At 46.3% G+C, this 17181-nt stretch overlaps 2 protein-coding genes across 4 annotated transcripts; one reads left to right on the top strand and one right to left on the bottom strand.

Annotated features, from left to right (window-relative positions):
• Positions 1-209: 209 nt before the first annotated feature.
• LOC124477845 (cyclin-dependent kinase-like 1) lies at positions 210-5013 on the bottom strand. 2 transcript variants are annotated; one of them, XM_047035904.1, is made up of 9 exons: positions 4359-5013; positions 4091-4257; positions 2910-2982; positions 2580-2670; positions 1973-2173; positions 1752-1834; positions 1550-1606; positions 1265-1417; positions 210-1041 (listed from the first exon to the last, which is right to left on the bottom strand). In XM_047035904.1, exons 1-9 carry the CDS (start codon positions 4560-4562, stop codon positions 940-942), a joined length of 1131 nt encoding a protein of 376 aa, XP_046891860.1. In that variant the 5' UTR covers positions 4563-5013; the 3' UTR covers positions 210-939. The 2 variants fall into 2 exon arrangements, with proteins under 2 accessions (XP_046891860.1, XP_046891861.1); XM_047035905.1 differs by having other exon boundaries at positions 211-1041; positions 4136-4257; positions 4359-5012.
• A 1448-nt stretch (positions 5014-6461) lies between these two features.
• On the top strand, positions 6462-15044 carry tgfb1a (transforming growth factor, beta 1a). 2 transcript variants are annotated; one of them, XM_047035708.1, is made up of 7 exons: positions 6462-6864; positions 7099-8442; positions 12184-12450; positions 12557-12785; positions 12922-13069; positions 13411-13521; positions 13658-15044. In XM_047035708.1, the coding sequence occupies exons 2-7, from the start codon at positions 8115-8117 to the stop codon at positions 13703-13705; spliced, it is 1131 nt and encodes a 376-aa protein (XP_046891664.1). In that variant the 5' UTR covers positions 6462-6864; positions 7099-8114; the 3' UTR covers positions 13706-15044. The 2 variants fall into 2 exon arrangements, with proteins under 2 accessions (XP_046891664.1, XP_046891663.1); XM_047035707.1 differs by having other exon boundaries at positions 12919-13069.
• Positions 15045-17181: the final 2137 nt, after the last annotated feature.

The following is a 17181-nucleotide window of genomic DNA, read 5'->3' as shown; positions in this document are numbered from 1 at the left end:
AACCTTCAGATTACTAGCCCGTAGCTCTAACCGCTCAGCCACCTGACTCCCCTCCATAGAGTGGTGGACTGTCAGTGGGTGAAAGGGTTTGTGGTGTGTGCTGGGGAGTCGTGGGACGGGGGCCCCATGTAGCAGTGTATCTAGACTGTATGAGTATCTTTGTTTTCTAAATGTAAATGTCTCTGGGTGATTTTAAACCCAGCATGCCCCCAACACAATATATATACTTTCATCATAGATTTTATTAAATATTATACAATTTTCCTACTTGTCTATTGATGTCAATATGAACTTTATTACACAGAATGGATATTATTAAGAAAAAGGGAATGTTTTTGAAATATAATGTACATTTGTCAAAATTGTTGTATATTTTCCTAACTATCCACTATTAATAAGATACATCAATTACTAACTTAATTGATGGGGATTAAATCAATTATTTAAAAGACTGTCTATATAATGTCCAACTGGAAGAAGAAAGTATCGGTTTAAATTATAATGATATATATATATATAGTGCATTTCTCCCAGAGATGTTGGCACACCAGTGATATTTGTTGAAAAAAAACAATGTTTTTTTGTAGTGACACTATAGCCTGGCTTAAGCAACATTCTGAGCATAACAGGCTACTAACTTCTCCTTTCTACTCACTAATCTAACACATTTTCTGCAGCTTTACTTTTGTTAATCGAGTAGTTACCCGACAACAACTAATCAACGTCCTTTAAACCGTAACACATTAACTTATTTATCTAAAGTGCAGTCTTCCCATTTAAAGATTAAACACTCTTTACCCCCAAAACTACTCACTCTGTCATACACACACACACACACATCGCTACCCAAGGCCTGACAGTGCACAACAACTATTCTCTCATATGGTCACTCTTTTTTTCTTTTGGAATTCAGAGTTTCGTGTTTCCCCGGTCTCCGTGTTAGATGTTGGGGAGGTGATGGTCATATCTGTGTTTGACTTGTTTCTTGATATCAGGTGCTGGTGAGATGTTGCTGCTTTGCAGTTGAGGCAGATACTGAGGCTGGAGACACAGATGGGTTTAGAAGCTAAACTTGAGGATATGCAGAGAGAGAGACAATGAGAGAGTGAGTGAGAGAGAGAGTGAGTGACAGCGTGATAGAGAGAGAAAGGGAGAGAGAGAGAGCAAGAGAGAGAGTGAGTGAGTGATATTGAGTGAGTGACAGCGTGATAGAGAGAGAAAGGGAGAGAGAGAGAGCAAGAGAGAGACAGCCTCTGGAGCTCACCCCTGCCTGCCTGCGCCTGGTGCCCTTGTCATGGCGTCTCCCTGGACGCTCGCCCTCGCGGCCCCAGCTGCCTCCTCCGTCTTCCTGGAAGTAAGGCAGCTCCAGCAGCTCCTCACAGGACAGGCGCAGGGAAGGGTCCATCACCAGGCACGACTGAACACGGGACACACAAAACCATGAGGATGAGTACGACTAGCCCAGTGGGACTATGACTCCCTACGGTATTTCGCTAAACACCCACACACACACATCACATATGGTTGCTGACGGAGTAAAAGCGGCCACCTTCATGACGGTGAGCGCGTGTGGAGGCACGGCATGAAAGCGCTTCTCCAGGGGCTCCTGTATGGACAACGACACCAATCAGACAACAAGCTTAACCCATCCTGCACTCTCTTTCCACCGCTCCCCTCTCCACACCTGCCTCAGGCGGGGGGGGGGGGGGGGGGGTTTGAAGGGGGGAGGCGTTCACGAGGACACCACCTACCGTGGTGTCAGGCTCAGGGATGCTGACTCCGCTGAAGAACACGTTGGAGCGGAACACCTGCTGGTGGCGCGGGATGAGGTCGCCTGAGGGCAGAGTATCACATGGTCAGCGGTCGGCCAATCAAACGAGAAGGAAGCGATCTCTGGAAGCGGTCTCGTGTGTATATCCGATTAACCACGACGTGTCTCTGAATGTTTGCCCCGCCCCCCTTTGAGGTCTACCTAGTGTTCTCCTGATGAGGTACAGCTGGTCTACATCCGATCTTCCGGGCCAGAGGGGGTTCCCGTGGAGAAGCTCTGCGAAGACGCACCCCAGCGCCCACACATCCACTGCCGGGCCGTATTGGGTATCACCCACCAGCAGCTCTGGAGCACGGTACCAGCGGGTCGCCACGTAGTCTGTGTATTCGTCCCCTGGCCCCGCTGACACACACACACACAGAAAGACACACACACACACAGAAAAACGCACGCCCGGCACGTGCATAAATACCGAGACATTGAATGACACACATGTTCTTTACAAACTGAGGGGATTACAAGCCCTACTGACTGAGTGATCACTGCATGTTAATGTATGGTAACAATGCACTGAAACCAGAGACAGGAGGTAAACAGAGCCACTGACAGACTAACTGGCTGAACGGATCTCTGTCTTCAGCGTTCACACTGCACTGATAGTGAGGGGCCCCGAAGCAGGGCCGGATACAGGCTACATGTTGAATTAGTCATCCGAAAGACAGTGACGCTAAACGCACATAAATGTGTGGGTTCTCCACATGACGTGTGGGTTCTCCACATGACCTGTGGGTTCTCCGGCATGACCTACTGAGGATCCTGGCAAAGCCGAAGTCGCAGAGCTTGATCACTCCCGTCTTTGTGAGTAGGATGTTCTCTGGCTTCACGTCGCGGTGGATACACTGTCACACACAGAACGTTAGTGTGACACGGATACACTGTCTCGTGATGACACAAATACACACTAAGGACAGAGACGACGGAAATAGAGGTAGAAAAGACAATGACTAGACAGATAAATGGTGTCATGTTTTAGTATCATAAAGACAGGTATGTCAGACAGGAAACTACAGGTCTAGCATGACACTTAAGCATTCAGAAGCATCTTAGCGTTAAGACATTTATGGGGTATAAACCTCACGTTGTGTCTGTGACAGAAGTTCACTGCCTGTAAAGTCTGCCAAACTATACTCTTCAACTGAGCCTCAGGGACACTATAGTAAACAAGAAACATGGGGAAACAGCTTATTATTGGAGTAAATGTACAACACACATAATGTTCCTATGTTTTACATTTACATTTACATTTATTCATTTAGCAGACGCTTTTATCCAAAGCGACTTCCAAGAGAGAGCTTTACAAAGTGCATAGGTCACTGATAATAACAACAAGATAGCCCCAAAGCTTTGCGGGTAGCCAAAAACAAGAAGCACACATTGTGAACAACCAAAAAATAAGTGCTTAAAGGGAAGAAACCATAAGAGCATGTAGTTAAGCAAGTTACAATTAAACAACATGAATCTCTAAGTGCAAGTATATTTTCATATACAGTATGCTCCCATTATTTCTAAAAAAGGAGTTTGTTGCTTTAAACTGCTCCCTTGTCGCCCAGGTAACCGTACGCCTGTCTCCCAAGGCAACCTGCGCCTTTGTTTTCAGGGGCAGCTAGGGTTTCGACAGCAGAGGCTTGCGGAATAGGGAAATGTAGTCAAGCAGCAAATATTAATTGTGGCCAAGCAAAAATTGTGCAGTTCCACACAACATAAATAGACGTCCCTTTGTCCTTCACTGTGTGAGGGAGTGTGCTAGGCACATAACAAGTTAAAGGCCAGGATACTGTATTTTCTTCCTCCTCTCTTGGCTGCTAATCTTCCATGTCTTTTGTCTTGACTAGCAACACTCCGGACTCCATCTATGTAATTCACCCCCCGCGGCCCTCATTGGTCCACTCTGTCACTGCCAGTCAGACAAATGAACACACACATGGAACTATTGGATTACATGGTAACCTCTGTGCAAATGAAGAAGAAAGCAGATCCCAGAGTTGTTATATGTACAAATTACTGTTATCCGGTTAGGTAGGCTACCTATAAGAAGAAACATATTTTTAAATAAAGGTTTTCAGCTGTTCAAAGTCATCTTTTTCTTTCGCAGTGGAAAGCACTGACTCACTAGTTTTATACTAATAAATACTATATAATAAAGTGTGGCTTCATCAAGCTAAGTTCAAGCTAATTTCAAAAATCTCAATGATTAGGAATGACAGGCCTATGCTTAATAAAACCCAATACAATAGCTAAACAAAAAAGTCCCATCCTTACCTAAGACTATCTGTCATTAAACGAGAGAGATGAAGACAAACGTACCCTCTGGGGTGTTTGTCTAGCTCGTTGAGAACAGTCTGCTCACAGAACTCAAACACCAGATGAAGACGTCTCTTCCTCCGGAACACCTCCAGGAGGTTTACCAGGTTCACGTGCTTCAGCTGCTGCAGGGCCAACAGACAAGCCTCCTGTGTTAGTGTCTGAGTTCATCATTGAGTAATAATTGTAACTGATAGACGTGATACCGAGCCTGTTCTTTCCTTACCTTCAGCATACGTATTTCTCTGAGTGCTATCTTCTTGATGACTGGATCGTCTTCTGACTCAACAAACTTCTTGATGGCAACTATCTGGCCACTGTCTCTGTGTCTGCATTTGAAAACCACGCCGTAGGATCCCTCTCCGATCTTGGCCAGTTTCTCGTATTTCTCCATCAGCAATTTAGTTTTAGATTCAGAGAGGACTGTCATGGACTGAATTTGTAAGGAAAATTATTTTCCCATACCCCTGATGCATATGAGGGTACCATCTTCATATTTGTACTCTGCAGCCTATGTCACGTTTACATTTTGTATAGAACTTTGTATCAAACCTCAATTCTGGTCATTTCCATTACATTTGTTAACTGGTTCGTTCAGTTAAAACGCAAACATGCGACCGTTACCGTGCTTCGCCAACACCTGTAGCCTATGGTTTCACACCCGTCCTAATGAGTCCACGAACTCCAAAAGCAATGGGCTTCACGTCATATTGTTGTTTATGTTGTTGCCTTGTCGGTGTCAAAGACTATAGCCTATTGCGAGAACGAGCGGAGTGATTAGACGCTTATGTGCATTTCCCTTTTCCCATGGAAACTAGCGCGTCTCTGAGAACAACGGTAGGCAAGTCATCCAACGACAGTTGCCCGTCACCGTCACTGCAAATTCACACACAATATATACGTAAACTGCGCATGAAGCTATAGTTTGCTCAACCCTGTGTGTTGTGAGTTTGTGTGGTAGGCCTACAAAGCTATCAGAATCAAAATCAGAAAGGGATTTATTCGCCATGAAAGTTTGCACAGACAAGGAATTTACTTTGGCAGGAAGGTAGGCTACATACAATAAACATATAGGGACCTAAATAAAAAATATGTGGACTATCTATACTAAGGCTTTTTTTGTTCAAAACTTTTTTGAAATGATTTGTTCAAACTTTCCAAACGTACTTGTCACTGATGCAAACTTTTTTTTGTAAATTTTTATTTTCAACTTTTTATTTTAAGCTGACTTTTTAAACCTTTTTTTCGAAATAATGGTCAATTTTGACAAACTTTTTGTCCAAACTTTCCAAACTTTTTTTACGGAGCCCCTGAAGGGACCTGTGAAAATTCAATCAAACTCGCTATTGTTTCCACTAGGCGGCAATGTACCCCTATAAATCCACTCAAAGGTTGCCGTCTCTTCACACTGTCATAATAAATAAGTAATAGATCAATAAAATGATATTATTATTACTTTTTTTTATCAAGCTAGGCATTTTTATGACTATAGAAACTGCCTTGCTGCACAAGGACTATCCTTGTTTATTGTTCCTCTATGTACTTAATTGTTCCCCTGTAATTTGAGGGGATTTTGCCTGTGTTTTCCCTGTTTTATAGTAACTATAACAATAACCTTAATTTTTTTTCTTTGTCTGCTTTATATTTTATTAGATTCCTTATTTAAATTTCATGAGACGGATGTCTGTCTTTCATGTATAATATAGTAGTTAATTTGTGACTTGTATTAACTTGTCATAAATACATTACAATTGGGGGATTTTGACCTCACTTCCTTGTAGAGACAATACATGAAAGTGATACAGAAAGGAATACAGATTCAGCCCTGTTTTTACTCTACATGTGTAGTAGTACCAGTGTCCTTCCAGAGCCTTCAGTTCAGAGTTCAGAGTTCAGCATGCAGTCTTTTGCATGGCAGGCACTAGTGCCATGCAAGGCTTGTTGACATGTCAGCCAAAACGGTCGGAGTGGCAGACAGGCCCTGAAGTGTGAGAGAGCCTAGTGGTTCTGAGTCGGTCAGCCAGCTCCAGGCTTCCTTGCATGGACAGAGAACAAGCTACAGAGCTCTGTTCCTGAGCAGATGTTGCACACTGCGACCGTTACCCTCATTTCCTGGGCGGAGAGATCCTCGCTCTATTAGACAAGTGACAGGAACCAGACAAAAAAAAAGAAGGGGGGGGAAGAAAAGCTAGCTGAACGTAGAGCTCACACAAATCATTTTGTCACCAGCAAGCTCTGACAAGCGTTAGGTAGAGAGAGTGCTTGCTGAGAGAGAGAGAGAGAGAGAGAGAGAGAGAGAGAGAGAGAGAGAGAGAGAGAGAGAGAGAGAGAGAGAGAGAGAGAGAGAGAGAGAGGGAGGGAGAGAGCGTGAGGAACGGAAAAAGAAAGAGAGAGGGACAATTAGAGATAGTGTGTAAAAGCTGTTCTGTCCGGAGCGGGAATACAAGAAGACGAGAAAAGGTGTGAAGTGTGTTCAAGTTAAGGGGCTGCCGACTCAGGACCGGAGAAAGGAGGCAGACTGAGGGGCAGAGGACGACAAAAGACACTGCAATTTGATCACCAGCGCAGTGAGAAGTGAGAGTCCTTGTAACTCTTCACTTCGGTTTCACCTAGCTACTGCTGCTGTGTCTCAATGTAGGCTCTGGTGGGTCCCCTCACCAAGGACAAGTAGCGTACATCTCTTCTGTCTTCTCCCAGGATTGGGCCGAGGCTGCTCTGTTCTTCACATACAGGTACCTGTCAGAATAACTAACAGAATAACAGAGGAAACTTTTTTGATAGTGTCTTATAATAGTTTGGTAAGAGGCCTTTTGTTTTTTATATTATTCACTCATTAGCACACGCTGCTATTGTGAAAAACAGGTAGTTACTTTTTGGGAACTACTGAAGATTTACAGTAGATACATAACCCATAAATATGACTTTCACTTGAGCTTACACAGTTTTCTTTCTTTTTTTATACACAGTTGCTCTTAGTTTGCTGACGGAGACCTGCTTGGAAGACTCTTCTGATCTTGGTGCTTGCCGTTGTGAGAACCAGTGTTTTTGTTAATGCTCTCCCTGACCCTCTATCTGATCGACTCACGGCTGACTCATTCCCACTGGGAAATCTATCTTTTGGGCACAGGAAACAAGAAATCATCTGATGGAGCTTCAGAGGGGAACATAGGAGCACACCATTTTTTGTCTTTTGGAAAGTTTGAGAAAAGATCCCCTTTAGACTCTTTGTGTACAGCATGTACATGTTTGGGTTGTCTAAATAACAGCTATGTAAAATAGTTAAAACAGTCATACAGAGGTCAAGAGGGTGAAGCAGATATATTAATCACCCAGCTTTGAGGTGACTCAGTGATTGAGAGTTGCGTTCTCATACAGCAGTGCATGTATTTGCCTACAGCGAAACAGGATTGGAATTATCCCGAAGAGAAACCAGATAGACTCTCTGTGTTGCCGTCACCGTAGGGACCGGTCAGACTCAGGTCTAGCAGGCACTGTGCCTCAGTGGCCTTGAGGATATTTGACAGTTCTGTTTGGCTTGGACACAGTGTGAGCATCCGAACGCGCTCACCTAAAGCTGAGTCAGAAGGTCGGCTCACTGAGCCCTGTCTGTCTGCGGGATTCTCCCCACCTGGCTCCTCCTGGCCGAGGTGATTTCCAGAGCAGCAGTGACAACAGCGGCAGCAGTATTAGCAGCTCCCTGCGCCACAGTGCTGTAATTGTGTTCTGTGGGCTATAAACACCTTGCGTCAGTCGCACCTCTCTCTCCTGAGTGATTCACTGTTCCCTCCAGAGCACTTGGACATAGAAAGAGAGAGAGAGAGAGAGAGAGAGAGAGAGAGAGAGAGAGAGAGAGAGAGAGAGAGAGAGAGAGAGAGAGAGAGAGAGAGAGAGAGAGAGAGAAAGAGAGAGGGAGAGGGAGGTGTAGAGCTGTTGACCACTGAAGCACAGAGCCACTGAGTTGACAAGCAGATACGGATCGACCATGAGGCTGGCAAGCTTAGCGTTGATGGCGCTGTGTTCGGTAGTAGGCAGCGTTGGCAGCATGTCCACCTGTAAGACCCTGGACCTGGAGCTGGTGAAGAAGAAGCGGATCGAGGCCATCAGGGGCCAGATCCTCAGCAAGCTGCGGCTGCCCAAGGAGCCCGAGGTGGATAAGGAGGCGGAGGGGGAGGAGATCCCAGCCTCGCTGGTCTCCCTTTACAACAGCACGGAGGACATGATCAAGGAGCACCAGGCCCAAACCTTCTCGCCCCAGCTGGAGGAGGAAGAGTACTTCGCCAAGCAACCTCACAAGTTCTTCATGAAAACAGGCGAGTGGAGAGACTGTTTATACACACTAACTTCATTATACGTACAGACACGTGAGCGCGAACACACACACACAGACACACACTGGGTCTTTGAGAAGGAGGCTGGTCATGGTTGAATCCCTGTCTGAACAAAATGTAGAAACCTAATATGTAATGCGTAGCAGACTTCACCGGTAAAGTGATTGATTGCCTTTTGGAACTTAAATACCCATAAATTCCCTTAACATGTGTACCCCCTTCTGCTCCCTCTCAGACATCTTTAGGCAGTTTGAAAGGTTTAGAGATCAGGCGAGAAATACGTTTACAAGACCGGGTATTCCATCTGTTATGATGTTGTTCTCTTGGTATTCTTGGCATTTTTACAGTCGTATTGTTTGTTTTGTTGGCTTCATGTGTGTGTAAGCAAAGTCATCTGCTACTTTCCGTTCTTGCACCCCCAATCACGCTCCGGGCAACCGTCCTCCTTTCAATCCGCCCTTTCGAACAGGAAGAAAAAAAAAACAGCATAAATGTGCAATGATGTCTAAGACCATGTCTAAGACCAAAGAAGAACAAAGCCATGATTTAGTTCTGCTAAGACGAATGTCAAAAGAACAGACAACAAACGGGGGGGGGGGTATGGTTCGAATTCAGTGAGAGAGAGGACATGTAATTCTCTCTTTCTCTTTCTATCCCCTCTCCCCACTTGGGATATCTTCTGGGGGTTTCCTGTAACATGAGCACTGGGTTCTCCCTACTCTGTCACCCCCCCACCCTACCCCCCCCCCCCCCCCCCCCCCCCTTCCTTATCTCTCTTCCCCCTCTCACGCTTTCTCCCCACCACCATACAAACCCCCTCCCTTCTCTCTTTCGTCCACCCAACCGCCCCCCCCCCACCCCCCGTACTCCCTTTCCTCCTCCTTGCTGCTGCCCCTCTCCCAGGATTTATTATCAGTGTGTTTGTGACTGGGCAGCTTGGCAGGAAGGAAGGCTGATACACCCGGGTCTGTGTGTGACTCAGGTCCGGTGGACATGATGCCCAGGGGGGGGGAAGCTGCTGAGGTTTCCTACCTCTGTGGACGGGCAAAGGCACAGAACATCCCTTCATTTATTTATCCCTCAGCTATGCCCGTCGACAGCACCTTTGTCCTCCACATAACTTGGAGAGGATGCCTAATTCATTATGTGTGTGTGCGTATGTGTTTGTGTGTGGATGTATACATACGGAAATGTGTGTGTTTTAGGCAAGGAATGAGAGAAAAGGGTAATAACTGCCTTAGCTAATCAGTATGTTGTACCTTGCTAAGAGTCATCTCCTACAAAATAAATCACAAGTAAAGTTACAAAGGATTTAATGACATGATGGCACAATTTTTTTTAACAAACATGCCCTTCAACCATTTCAACACGCGGATCTTTCATTCGATGAATACCACGTGTTTTCTGAACATTTTCGGTGCCTTCAGGGAGGCATATTTGTGTGCATAACACTGAGGGGCCTTGGTGCCTTTCGGTTCCCACTGTAATTTGAAATGATGCCATCTCCCTCCTAGCCTACAGGCTATGTAATAGCACTATTCAAAGAAAGACATGTGCATTCACTATTCACATACATATAAAATGTTGCTAGGACACGGGAGAGTTATTAAAGAGGCCAGACAGCACTGTGAGAGTGGAGCTACGTGCCCAAACCAGGGTTTAGGGGTAAATAGCCCATGCTAGTGGCAATGCCAGGGGTTATTTGGAGATTAAAGATCCCAAGACTTCCTTTACCGGGTTGCAAAGTTGATGCAAAAGTGCAGTGGGAGAGAGGGGGGGGAGGTTATTTCTGGGAGAGATGGAGGATGGCATAGGGAACAGTGGAGCTGAGGGGGCTGTTGGAGGGTGGCCCCTAAGCCTACTGAGGACGCAAGTATTTAGCCTGTTGCAGGAATCCTGGTTCCTCCCAGAGGTAATTACAGAGCTGTCTCTCTACCTGTCACAACAGCTGTCCCTGGCTTAACTGGGGAGAGGCTTCCATTGAACACACAAATCCTCTCATACACCCAGGCTTGCACACAGAACTAGGACTCCATACTCCTCACCTAGGCAACACGCCAGGCTAGGACTCCATACTCCTCACCCAGGCAACACGCCAGGCTAGGACTCCATACTCCTCACCCAGGCAACACGCCAGGCTAGGACTCCATACTCCTCACCCAGGCAACACGCCAGGCTAGGACTCCATACTCCTCACCCAGGCAACACGCCAGGCTAGGACTCCATACTCCTCACCTAGGCAACACGCCAGGCTAGGACTCCATACTCCTCACCCAGGCAACACGCCAGGCTAGGACTCCATACTCCTCACCCAGGCAACACGCCAGGCTAGGACTCCATGCTCCTCACCCAGGCAACACGCCAGGCTAGGACTCCATGCTCCTTACCGCCAGGTTAGCATGGCATGCAGAGTTATGGGATGCTCCCCTATACGTCACATCTGCCAACATTTTTTATACTGTTTCACATCCCTGAAGCTCAGAGGTAGATCTCTTACAATGTGTTAAGGTGCTAGATGTGAGTAATATAATGTTATTATAAATGTCACAACTGATAAGGTCTTCAGATAGGGGAAATGGCTTAGTAATTTCCTGTTTCTTAAACACGGGCCCACCCTCATCTTGTTCAACAACGGTTTATCCACTCCACCCAGAGGCAATGGCTTCCTTGCAGGTGTATTACATGGTGTGTCTCTGCTTGTCTTCTTCTTCTGTGGTGTGCAATTATCTGTCTTCCCTTTGCTTTGCATAGCCTGCCAAAGGGAGTAAAGCTCTCCTGGTTTGCTTCGGCCCCATACAAATGCCTTCTTTCTTCTTTAAGTTTGAAGTTATTTGACACGTTTATATCATATGGTATGAGAACTCTGCCTACGTTTACAATGATGAATATGATTCTATCAAACATAGTTCTGCCCTGAGCCCTGAAACGGCATGGTCCAGCCAGGTACCAGCTGGTTCTGTCGAAGAGCCAAGTCTCTGTTGCCAGAGTGGGAGAACTGAAGCTGTGGTGGAGCTGAGCGCTAGATCATTCATCCTGACAAGCTGGGGCAGAGTGTTTGGGCCTGGGCCAGACCTTGGTCTCCATGCACACGCACACACACACACACACACAAACATACATGCACACACCCACACACTCACGCAAACACACATGTCTACAGTGCGTGTTTTCACATGGTGGTGCGTTAAACAGCCTTACTGTATATTCTCACTACGATGTGAACTCTTTCACCTTCCCCTCTCTTTTGCTGCCTCTGTAACTACTCTCTTCCTGCCTCGCTCGCTCCCTTCCTCTCTTTATGTCTTATCTCTCTCCCTTCTCTCCTTATCGCAGCCTGTTTCTGTTTCTGTCCGACTTGGTTCTGGGTGATGAAACTCCAGGTACATGCCGGAACGTTCCATCCGTGGGTCGGCTTTGCTTGCGGCCCGGTTTCTTTAGTGGGTAAACGACTCCACTGTGTTGTCGCGGACAAACTGTGAAACAAACGTTGCATGAGAGCACTAATAAAACACAGACACACAGCTGAGAGTCATGATCAGGCAAGGCCAGCGTTGTGTGCAAACAGGTAAAATGCCCGGTTGTTTGATAGCTTTGGTCTAATGGTGCAATGTAAACACCAGCTTCTAAGTCTACAGGTGCTTTCCACACCATAAATCCCCTGCGCTCTCCAGTTCCCTCATGGAAACTGAGTCAATAACTCTGTCACCGTCCCACCCTCACCAGGCGGAAGCACGCAGCAGCAACACCAGTTGCTGTTCAACATCACCGACATGCGTGCGAACGTGGGCGACTCCGACCTGCTGTCCAGCGCTGAGCTCCGTCTGTTCATCAGGAAGCCTAACATCGAGAAAGAGCAGAGGCTGGAGCTGTACCAGGGCCTGGGACCCGACGCCCGCTACATCGGCTCACGCTTTGTCTACAGCTCCTCGGCGGAACGCTGGCTGTCCTTCGATGTCACACAGACCCTCAAGGACTGGCTGCAGGGCTCTGGTGAGTGGGTGGTACCAACGCCTGGCTCCTCGACAAGGTTAACCCCTGCTATTGGGCCGAACAGAACTGTAGTGGTGTGACACGTGTACGTGTGTGTGTTTAATAGCGGAGGAGGAGGGCTTACTGCTGAAATTGTACTGCGAATGTGGGAAGCCGGTGGACAACTTCCAATTCATCATCTCTGGCCTGACAGAGAACGACAGAGGAGACCTGGCCCCCATTGCCAAACGCATGCAAAAACCACACATCCTGACCATGTCCATTCCACTGAACAGCAGCAGTCATCTCACCTCGCGCAAGAAACGAGCCACCACAGCAGAAGACACCTGCACAGAGTAACAACCAATCCTACCTCTCCTCTAAAACATGAGCTTTTACCCCTTTATTTTACCTAGTGCTGTTAAATTCATTTATTCGTTTTTTTTTTACATCTTTAAGCACATTTTAACATTTATCTTTTTGTTCCAGAAGGACAGAGAACTGTTGCGTAAGGAAGCTGTATATTGACTTCCGGAAAGATCTGGGCTGGAAGTGGATTCATAAACCAAAGGGTTACCATGCCAACTACTGCATGGGGTCATGCACCTACATCTGGAATGCTGAAAACAAATATTCTCAGGTACAAAACACCTCTCCTCTCCACATCTGCCAAGTTGATATTGTCAGACTGTGCCCCTTTATATCGTAGCCGGTGACCTCTCCACTCTATAAGCTGTAGAAGAGGTTAAACCGTAGTCACATCGTCTCAGCAATGTGAGCAAACAAAACACATGCCTCTCTCTCCCCCTCTCCCTCTCTCTCCCCCTCTCCCTCTCTCTCTAACACACAGGCATGATAGTCACCCTCTGCAATGTAGCCCTTGTATGTTACTATTACCCTGGCAGGGGCCTTGCTGATGTGGCCAGGCTGCTTTGCTGACTGATGTGCTGACACGTCTGTGTTCTTCTCCTCCTCCTGAAGATCTTGGCCTTGTATAAACACCACAATCCTGGAGCATCTGCCCAGCCCTGTTGTGTCCCTCAGGTTCTGGACCCACTGCCAATTCTCTACTACGTGGGGAGACAGCACAAGGTACACCCTGACCCGCTGGCTCTGTGTGCTGACCAAGTGTTACAACAGATGTTGAGTGCGCTTGTGACTCTTCGCAATTTTGGCCATTGATGCTTTGGTACTGATCACACCGTATTTATTTTTTCGAACACCGCAGGTGGAACAGCTGTCCAACATGATTGTGAGGTCTTGCAAGTGCAGCTAGAAGCCTTGGGAGATGTCCTTCACAAGCTCTCTGTCTCCTGAACACAAACACGCGTGGAGGACCTCATGTGGGAGAATGCAGAGAGGAAGAGGAGCGAGAGAGGAAGGATGGATGTGGAGTGAAGACGGAAATGGGTGGACATCAACTGTCATCATCTAGGTCTTAGTAGACCTGCCCTACCTGCAGTAGACCAGACTTATTTATTCAGCTTTTTTTGGACGAAGAAAGGACAGAGACTTTTACACAGATATTTTGTATGTTTACATATGAAATATCATGAATATATGCTTTTAAAATACAAAATATATTTCATTGACTGAATTTATTTATTTGTTACTTTGGACAGATCTTGATTTGTTGTGATGTAGCAACGTGTGAGCGAGGACAGCTAGGGTTTAGACTACCTTTAGAACAAGGGGCTGGGAAGAGGACTGGCGTAGGAGCCAACAGGACCAAAATGTAACCCCAAGGACCTTACCCACAGCTGTCTGTTCAGGATTCTCAAACCAACAGACGAACTGTCACCACAAAGCCCTGTTGTGCCGCCCATGCGTGAGAGGACACCAAACCACACGTTCGTATGAAAGACGCAGGACATTTGCTGAAGGTGGTGGTGAGTCACAGGACAGAAGGGTGGTGGTTTCCTTTCCTAGGTCCTTTCCTGCTCTCCGTCCCTGCCTCCTCCGCTGCACCAGGTGTTCCTGTGGAAGAGATCCATCACCAGCCGCCCACAGAGACTGTCCCTGTGCTGAGGCGACTCCTTGAGAGGCTAACGCTGGTGACCAGCTCATTGTCCTTTGGTCTCATTCGAACCGTCCATCACTTAGACCAGTATTAGCCAACATGCCTTCCAAAAAGCTGTTTTGTCTGCGAGCCTGTGTCACATCTCTGTCTGCTGGCGTGTTCTCTGGAGAGGTTGTGCGCTGTTGAAACCGTGAGTAATATCGGTGGTTGTTTTAGTGGTGGCACCATGTTTTTTCCCCTCTGGTTCAGTCTGTTTATGTTTTAGAGGGATAGGGGGGATGTGGTTGTGGTGTTGATGTTAAGGGAGCACCATTGACTTTATGTACACAATTGTTTTTTGTTTTTCATTGCTGTTGTAAATTAGGAACAATTTATTGGCAATTTATTTAAGTACAAAGTGGACTTTTTATGTCTTAATTCCTTGTTTTTAGATTGGTTCTCTTTGCACAAGAGAAGGTGAAAACAGCTTCTTCAATATTTCACTTTCAGCAATGAGCTTACACAATTCTGTCTTTAAATTTGCACTTATTTTGTCATTCTCATTTCACTGTAAATATATTTTTTGGCAACTTGAAATAAACATTAATGTTGTTAATTTATTGCATTATTGTGGAAGATTTCTGGAGGGCAACGGAAAATGTAGTATAGGCAAGTATTTCCTAAATGTAGAGATGCCTTTCTGTGTGTATGTGTTTGTGTTATGTGTGAACGTATACGTGTGTGTGTGTGTGTGTGTGTGCGTGTGGAAGTGGGCTTAGTGATGGCCTGCCAACATCTGCAGGTGGCAAGGGGCCTGTGTATACCTGGTCTCCCCCACAGTAAGGTAAACAGTGCACTCCTATTTGCCCTGGTCTGAACAGCACCTGACAGAACAGGAGCCCGAGCAGAGCTGGAAGTGGAGCTGGGATTCACAGGTGGTTGAGGGGCCCAGACTGCCATATTCCCAGACACACAGCCTCATTCCTGGCACTTTCTCCCTCAAGGGGTAGGCCTATTTACTGTCTATATCTCTCTCTCGATCTCTCTTTCTCTAATCCTCTCATTCTCTCTGTCTCTCTCTCTCTACCTCTCTCTCTCTTTCTGTCTCTCCTCTCCTTTTTTCTCTCCTTCTCAGTCTCAAGACTCTGACAGCTCATTAGAATTGGGAATGAGAAGAGCAGGTTTAGACATGTTGGTTAGTTCCAGACTTAAGGCCAGTGACAGCATGGAAAATTAAACACATTCTGTACACATGCACATGCAAACACTGAACTCACTGACACACGACCTGGGCCCAAATGGATCAGTGTTAGTTGTTTTGCATAAGCTGTAAACCAACTCGGTGGAGTGAGCGAAGAGGCGCGATGGTACTCGAGCAAAGTGACAGTGATCTGTGCTATCTTGTTCCTGGTTTATTCATGTTACACAAGGCTTTTTCAAAAAGCAAAGGAATGTCTTCCTTGCAGGCTTGTGTTTGAATGCCAGTAGAAAATCACAATAACCTGAAATGCAATTCCCCCCCCCCCACCAACACCACAGGGCTAGAGTCCTTGCCAGGCTTAGCTGTCTAATAATGCCAAAGTACAAAGTGTGCTGTTTTATTTGGCAAACTTTGTGTTCTAGAAATGTTTCAAGTACAAAATTATTAGAAAAACTGAGTGATTATCCACAGAAAAACAAAGTGTTGGTGGACGAGATTAGATCATTAAACAGCTTTCCGTGACTCCACCTGTTTTATTTTCACGGGAATAAGCAAAACAAAACAGTGCGATTGTTAAGTGTCACATAAATCTATCAGGGAGGGGATATTAGAGTCCAGGAGGGGAGGTTTAAGGGAGGTTTAGCGTCTGTCCATCGTTCTACCTAACGACAACCTTCACCTCTGAGCAGCTGCTGCCTCCCCAGAGGACAGACACTCACAGTGCTGAAACATCCTGCCACTGGATAGCACAGACCTGGGCTCATCGCCACAGCCGTGGAGAAGGAGAGAGGAAGAGGGAGGGAGGGAGAGGGAGAGGGAGAGGGAGAGGGAGAGGGAGAGGGAGAGGGAGAGGGAGAGGGAGAGGGAGAGGGAGAGGGAGACGGAGACGGAGACGGAGACGGAGACGGAGACGGAGAGGGAGAGGGAGAGAGAGAGAGAGAGAGAGAGAGAGAGAGAGAGAGAGAGGGGAAGAGCCTTATCAAAGATCAAATATATAATTTTGCCATTAAATGCTAATGTGTTTGCTTTGTGTCCAGGAGACTGATATCAAGTCCAAACAGGTGTCATTTTACTACTATTTTGATTCCAAACATTGTCCTTTGAAGTTTGATTTCATCAAAACACATTGAGTGAATGTGAGTCAATGTTGACAAAACCTCTCCCTAATTGCATCCATGTGCTGTGCTCCACCACTTCTCCAGTTAAGAGTCTTTAAGACGATGTCGACTCAACTTATACTGCCTATTACATTTGCTCCCTTTTTTACTGGCAAACAATGAAAAGTGATCATACAAAATGCAAGACATGTCACCCTGACACTTTTTGTGAGAGAGCGTTTGTAATTCTTCTCATTTGAACAACTACGACATTGGCAATTATGTGTCCACAGATCCTCTGCCACAACTACTCATTAAACACGGAGCAGTAAAGTGAGCTGGTGTAATTCCTGTGACCTTAATAACACACCCTGCTGCCCTCCAGAGACACAGCTGCCATGGCCCTCTGTTGCCCCAGGTGCTGCTCTGCTCCTACCACACAAACAAACACACAC

The sequence above is a fragment of the Hypomesus transpacificus genome, chromosome 15, assembly GCF_021917145.1.
Source record: "Hypomesus transpacificus isolate Combined female chromosome 15, fHypTra1, whole genome shotgun sequence".
Classification (NCBI taxonomy): Eukaryota; Metazoa; Chordata; class Actinopteri; order Osmeriformes; family Osmeridae; genus Hypomesus; species Hypomesus transpacificus.
Note: the sequence above shows the minus strand (reverse complement) of the source record. Positions and strands in the feature narration are given on the sequence as shown.

Bases quoted from the DNA above. Each gene is read 5' to 3' on its own strand.
- LOC124477845 (XM_047035904.1), bottom strand. From the start codon at position 4,562: ATGACAGTCCTCTCTGAATCTAAAACTAAATTGCTGATGGAGAAATAC. The intron at 2,174-2,579 runs GTAGGTCATGCC...TGTGTGTGTCAG, and splicing joins CGGCTTTGCCAGGATCCTCA to CGGGGCCAGGGGACGAATAC. The intron at 1,418-1,549 runs GTGGCCGCTTTT...TCCCGTGTTCAG, and splicing joins ACGCGCTCACCGTCATGAAG to TCGTGCCTGGTGATGGACCC.
- tgfb1a (XM_047035707.1), top strand. From the start codon at position 8,115: ATGAGGCTGGCAAGCTTAGCGTTGATGGCGCTGTGTTCGGTAGTAGGC. The intron at 12,451-12,556 runs GTGAGTGGGTGG...TGTGTTTAATAG, and splicing joins GGACTGGCTGCAGGGCTCTG to CGGAGGAGGAGGGCTTACTG. The intron at 12,786-12,918 runs GTAACAACCAAT...TTTTTGTTCCAG, and splicing joins GCAGAAGACACCTGCACAGA to AAGGACAGAGAACTGTTGCG.